At 34.6% G+C, this 6,680-nt stretch overlaps 1 protein-coding gene across 1 annotated transcript in view; it reads right to left on the bottom strand.

Moving 5' to 3' along the window:
• Positions 1-332, bottom strand: part of LOC111691924 (putative uncharacterized protein FLJ37770) — a 4,387-nt gene extending 4,055 nt beyond the window's left edge. Inside the window, exon 1 of the mRNA XM_023455461.1 lies at positions 105-332. Coding sequence (XP_023311229.1) covers positions 105-332 — 228 coding nt within the window. The remainder of the gene's footprint in view (positions 1-104) is intronic.
• Between the last annotated feature and the right edge of the window lie 6,348 nt (positions 333-6,680).

Raw genomic sequence — 6,680 nt, 5'->3', positions numbered from 1 at the left:
AAATTGTTCGTAACAATCTCATGAACAATAGTTTTTGGAATGTCTAATATCAGTGACATTAAACGGACACTCAATCGTCGGTCTGTGTTCAAAAGTTGTCTCACTCGCGTCACATTGTCGTCCGTGGTGCTCGTTGATGGCCGTCCGGCGCGGACCTCGTCATCGACTGTTTCCCGGCCTTCCAAAAAGGCCTTGTGCCACCGGAACACTTGCCTATCCGACAGGGCATCTTCTTTATAAGCTGCCTGGATCATTGGAATAGTTTCCGCCGCGGTTTTGCCAAGTTTAACGCAAAACTTGATCGCAATTCTTTGTTCTACCGAGCGCTGCATTTCGATTTGCACGGGGTCACAAAACAACTCTCACGGAAACGCCTGTCCTCACTCTCTGGAAGGTTGGAGAAGAATGAGCGACCCAGCATCCGTTAGCTGACTTCTCCCACTAACATTCTCAACCAATCCGGGCGCGCTTCGACGTACAGTCGCGCCAAAAGAAAATCACTGACATTAGTTTCCGGACAAACCCTGTATAGTTGTCCCTGTATTTGGTTCCAATAAACATGTTTTGTATTTACTGCAATGTCCCCGTCTTCATTTTTTTATATAATATATGTTTTGTCGTTTCGTAATGCATTTTCTAACGATACACTTTTATATTTACATGAACACTTTACTTCGAAGAGAGCTACCTCTCCTACAATACCATCAAGACGGGCAACGAAATACCCACATACCTCGAGCCACAATCCAGTTGGTGACACTTCCATACCTGTTACAACTTTGAACGTTTCAATTGCACTTTGTTCATTTTCTTTTCCGCACTGAATCGCTAATATAGAATTTTAGTTGTAGCCCTCTAATAGGCTGTTATATAACGATGGTGGAAAACTATTCCTTTTGCAGGCAGCAATAACTGCATCAAAATGGCTAGTAGTAAGTCTATACTTTCTAGCAATAAGCCAGTTTTCATTTTTCGATTGCCCACATGTAACTTCAGCAATTTGCAAAATTTTTCTTCTGATAGTACGCAGTTTTAAAAAATTCAATTTTGTTTTCACTGGCAATGTATTCCGGTGAAAAGAAAATAGTGTCTATTTGGGGAATTAACCAAACTAAGGTTACTTCAGGTTCTGCCTGTAACAACCATGTGAAACCTATACCACATGAGAATACAGTTTTTTTAAACTCCACTATCTCAGCAGTGGTAGATTTTCTACTAACAGCACAGTAATTTGTTTTCTTCGGAGGGAACATCTCATTCAACGATTTTGTTTCTTCCATTTTGGAACTCCTCGGGGTATTCCATGCACAAGCCTTACCAGTGATATTAACATGAATACATAGAACAGCCATATGATGACATATCACTTGTCTCCTTGGGTACGTACATTTTGCGTATGTGATACCATCCTCTGCATCGACAGATAACTGATGAAAATTTTATTTCAGGTATATGATACATAGAACACATTAACAATAAGACATGTAAGTTTATATATAAAGTTATCTGGTATTAAGTTCGTTTACAATATTTAAATGGCGACGACACATATCAAACTCATTTACATTTAAGTAACTAAAAAGATATGTAAAGACACTAATAAATTACTTACTAATCACCAAGTAACCATTTTAAATTGGAGTCAAATTTACTTCAACAGATTATTTTCTACCCTCATGCTAGCTTTCACATCCCCTTTAAGTAAAGCTGGAGTTACACTGAATAGGAATTTTCTCCATGTTCCAACTGGGCAATGTTTCCATTGAAGAAAGCCGACACCATTGAAAACTTAATTACACGCTTTTCACCCATTTTAATTAAGAAGAAAGTACATTTTCCAAAAGCAAAAAAATATAACGTGAAAATCTACTATAAATTTAAGGTTATGTTTATCAGTTCTTTATTTGCAAAACTTTGCACGAGCCCCTTCCTATCTCCCGATGATACGGTGGTTGGGATGGGAATCGGTCGTGGGTTTATCTCGAAATGAGGCTTCGTTTCAAGGATTTATTTATTTTATGTTGCACATAAACTACATTGCTTTTAACTACTGGTACAGGGACCAAATAGACAAACGCTTCTAACTAATAATACTCAACAATGTATGACCTCTAACCTACTCGCTAACAGTTTTCGCCATCTTTTTTTTCTCTGTTCTTCTTCCTCGGCTACGTTCACTGTCCCTATTGGCATGTTACAACTTTCGTAATTAAATATATTTATTAATGTAGTTATGCTATAATTTATATCCTTAAACTATTTTAATTACATACATTTAATGTCTATTAGAACGCGTCTGAAACACTTAAAAGGCAGAAAAAGAAACTCGCCATACAACACAACACAAGCCCAAAGTTTGTTTGGATAATGGACTTTGTCCTGGGTTAACAAAGATGGCCGTTCTGCGTGATCACTAATAGAGCATACACCATTAATGAACCTTCTAACCGGCCCGATTCGATATTAGATTGAAGTAGTTCATTTAAACGCACAGAGGAGTCATCAAAAACGAATTTGAGATGTTCCGACCCTCTATTCAAGAAGTCATATTTCGCTATAACATAATGAACATTCCTTACTTATTTATAATAATATTTTTAATATAATATTAATAAATAAATTTGGTAGTGATTATTTGCTTCGATGCCTTTTATTATAAGTTCTGAATTTCTCAAGAGCGTGTAATTTTACTGGATCTATGTAATCTTTCCCTGGATTTGTTGATACAAATTTTGCAAATTTTGTGTCAGGACCATTCACAATTTTTGTTTATTTTTTTGCACCACCAAAAGAGAGCACATCTGCCAATAACAACCTCACACAATTTTGATCCTATGTTATGTTGAGGGCAAAATTTAAATTTTGAAGAATATGGTTTAAAACTTTTGAGATTTTATTTGTAACTAACCGAGGTATTAAATAAAACAGTGAATTCATTAAATGTGTTACTAGAAAACTGACATTTTTGTTTTAAGCAAAATTTTAATAGCTCCACACATATAAACTAAACTACAGCGAGTTATTTTTGTTTCTTTGTGAGCGATAATATTTCTTGGTATTTCTGGCAGATCTTTGTCAGTGTCTAAGGGACGTACACCGATGATCAAAATTGAGCTACATCCAGATTTGTATATCTATGACCATGACTCCTGATATAACTAAAAAAATTTTCAAGAGGGTCTTGATTGAAAGCTCCTGTTAATACAAACTTGAAGCTTTTTTTTTGTTATCAGAATTTGCCTCAGATATATGAATCGGTAAATTTTAAGTTTTTCAAAGTATTTGCTTTTGCATTTTGAGTGGTTGCAATAGATGTGTAGCGTTGGGTGGTAATAATACAAATTTTATGTTGTTAGCTTCACAAGCCTCTATAACACCAATTGTTAGGTGACTGTTCAGATTGTCCCCTATCAATACCGTCTAATTTTCGAAAGTAGGGCAATGCAATTGTAAGGAACCAGTCTTCGAACAACTCTGCATCTAACCATCCACTTAAGCTTCTGTTGTATCTGGAACCTTGAAACCTTCTGTCCGTCCGTCGTACATGTGCTTTGATTTATATACAACGTACGGTGCAAGCATTGTTCCAACAGCTGCGATGGCGAACATTACAGTGGTGCTGGTTTTTGATGTGTTTATTGTTCGATATGTGTGTTTAGAGCCCCGTTTTGAAACTACTTTGACTGCCCCACAGTCGTCAGCAAAATTTGTCTCATCGTAATTCACGATATTGGAGGGTGGAACGTCTCGAATTGTCTTGCTTAGATTATTAAAATATTCTTCTATAGTTTCATACTTCAGACTAGCCCTAACACGTTTAGTGTTTTCAACCAACTTGATTGTTAACTGTGGATGCCGCCTCATAAACGATACGAACCTTAAGCACCAAGCTTTGTTTTAGTAATAAGCTTAAAATTGAGAGGTGATTATTTTATGGAAGAGTTTATGCAGCAGTTTTGGAATTACTAATACTAATAGTTCTATAAAAGAACTAATACTATGTTTAATCCTAAAATTGCTGAATAAATGTTTCCATAAAATAATCAGTTCTCAACTCAAGCTTATTACTAAAACAAATCTTATGTGTTTATGTTTGAGCTTCATAAATGCGCCTTTAGTTAATTAATCTACTTTATTTTGGTATAAATAATAAACTGTGTTATTGAAATACCCAATTATTAGATATTATATTGATATGATTCTTATAGATCTTACAGTTTAATAGGGAATTAGAGAAACAAAACAACATGGCGATGGCATGGTAATTTGCTACGTTAGATCGATTGTAATTTGTACTAAAAAATATATCTTTTTACACATTAAATATAGGTACAGGGATGAGTCATATAAAACATTATAAGGCCTTGCAGCCAGAAGTCAGTAGTTTATGCTTACCTTTCTGTCGTCCATTGTCGCAGTATTAGCACTATTAGTATATGGTTTCACACCTACACATGCACATCAGCCAGTACTCGACCCTTGTCTGTTGCCTCCTTGTCCCCGTCCCCGTTGCCCGTGCCTGCCTAAAAACATATAAAAGGTGCCAGCGCCAGCTCTGACAGCGATAACGGCGAACGCTAAAACGATCGCACCGTTCGCGGTAAAATACAAATACCCAATCTGCGCATAGGATCTTAGTCATGTGTAATCAAAACTAATCATTTTATCTAAAAGCATACTGCACGTTTATGAGTCATATTAATTTTACGTCTTTTTTACAATAATATATAACGTTTTAGTGTCCTCTACGATATATCGTTATAAATACGTTAAGACAGTTCCATTTCATTTACATTCAGAAACTGACGTATTATAAATGTTGCAGTGATAACGTTTCTTCAGATACCGTTTCAAAGACGTTTATGTTATATTATTTTAGACAGGAACTAAAACATCTAGCATATGACGTATTTAAAACGTACATTACTTTAACGTAACATAATGTCTTTAAAGCTACGTTTTACAAATGTTTTCAGAGGAATGTTGCTTAAAGTCCTTATTTTTAACGTTACAAAATGTATTTTTTACGTTTCTTGCGCAGTGGGATGCATTCCATTCCAGAAGCAGTTAATTCAGGGTAACTACTGAATAACAAAACATTGTCGCTATCACAGCCATATCCTTTTGTTGGTTTAAACACTTAGCACATGATTTGTTCATTTTGAGTTTATTTTAATCTCATAAAATAGTAAAATCCCTGTGTATATAAAAAACTACCTACCTCAAGATAAGCAACTTCTTGCGACTGCAGACTATATTTCTTTATAATGTTTTTATAGGCACGAGTAACGAAATATTAACAATAACATAATTTAAACATTATTTCTAAATAACCATCCACATCCCAGATTGTATCAGTAATTAAAAGTTACTTTCTTAAACCTTTGTTAGGCAAAAAAATGCTGCCTAGAAATTTTTTTTATCAATTCTGGATGTTTCTAGGAGTACCTAATTATACGCAAAAAAAAACACAAAAAATATTTTATTTACTTTTCAATAGAAAAAAAAAACGTGGCCCATGTAACACAGGATAATGTTTTATAATAGTATATTAAAGACAGAAAAAACAAGATTAAAGAATACACTTTTTATTAATTTGAACAAAAATTATGTTGCCAGTTTCGTTTCCAAATAAAAACTAGGTATTTATTTTTGATGAAAATCAAAAAAACAATTTCTAGCTTGTGCAGACATAGTCGACCTTACATTTCAAACACTACAAAAAACTGATTTTTTATACACAGCTTGTATTTTCCTCTTGTCGATGAAAAAATTGAAAAATGTCCATAATGTATCATACTACATATCCATAGAAGTTCTTGTAGTTGTTGGTGACCTATTGGGACGGTTTTCTGTAAAATTTTCTGCAATAGTCCTTCTGCTGTCATAATACGAAAATCCTTTAATGCCATCAACTTTTTAGATTGCTTGGGACTTTGATCAAAATCTTCTTTAAAAAATATTAGATATAAAATATCTAAAAATTGGGAAAATATTCGCAAGTACCATCTTTTTAATTTCATCCCTGTCATGTCTGCTAAATCCACTCCTCCCATGTGTTGGTTGTATTCTAAAACAATTTGTGGGCAGAGTACATCAACCCTCCTCTTGTCTTCTTTTCTGTATATTTTGACCAAACTAATTGGATAAGGCATCGGTAAAAGAACTGACAAGTAGAACTGCCTTATTGTCAAATCATTTAACTACAGCTGGCTGCGCATTTAACTCTTTTGACACTTGTTGGCGAAAACTTCCCCTTACTCTATTCCTTAAACTTTTATTTCATCCTGTCATGTGTATACATAATTGAAGAACAATACTGTTCACATGGTCGGTTATTTGTTTACGATCGTCATCTGTAAACTTTTTCAATTTTGGAAACTTTTTTCTCCATATAAACCGTATCTCCCATCTTTTTTCGCTTAACGAGAGTTTCAATCTGACTTAGAGATTGAAAATACATGAAGAAAACCCTGCCGACACACCTTGTTGTATCCATTGCATAAATATTTTCCAAATTCTTCCGTATCCGCTTTTATTATTGATGAAAATGAAGGCGATTCCAATTCCACATACAGTAAATGCTGATGTTTGAGAATGTATATACAGTGTGTCTACGGATTAAGTGCACGTGGGGTGTAAATGACAAAAATTTATCGAGTTGAAATTTGAGCTTCTGG

The sequence above is a fragment of the Anoplophora glabripennis genome, unplaced genomic scaffold (genome assembly GCF_000390285.2).
Source record: "Anoplophora glabripennis isolate ALB-LARVAE unplaced genomic scaffold, Agla_2.0 scaffold697, whole genome shotgun sequence".
Classification (NCBI taxonomy): Eukaryota; Metazoa; Arthropoda; class Insecta; order Coleoptera; family Cerambycidae; genus Anoplophora; species Anoplophora glabripennis.
Note: the sequence above shows the minus strand (reverse complement) of the source record. Positions and strands in the feature narration are given on the sequence as shown.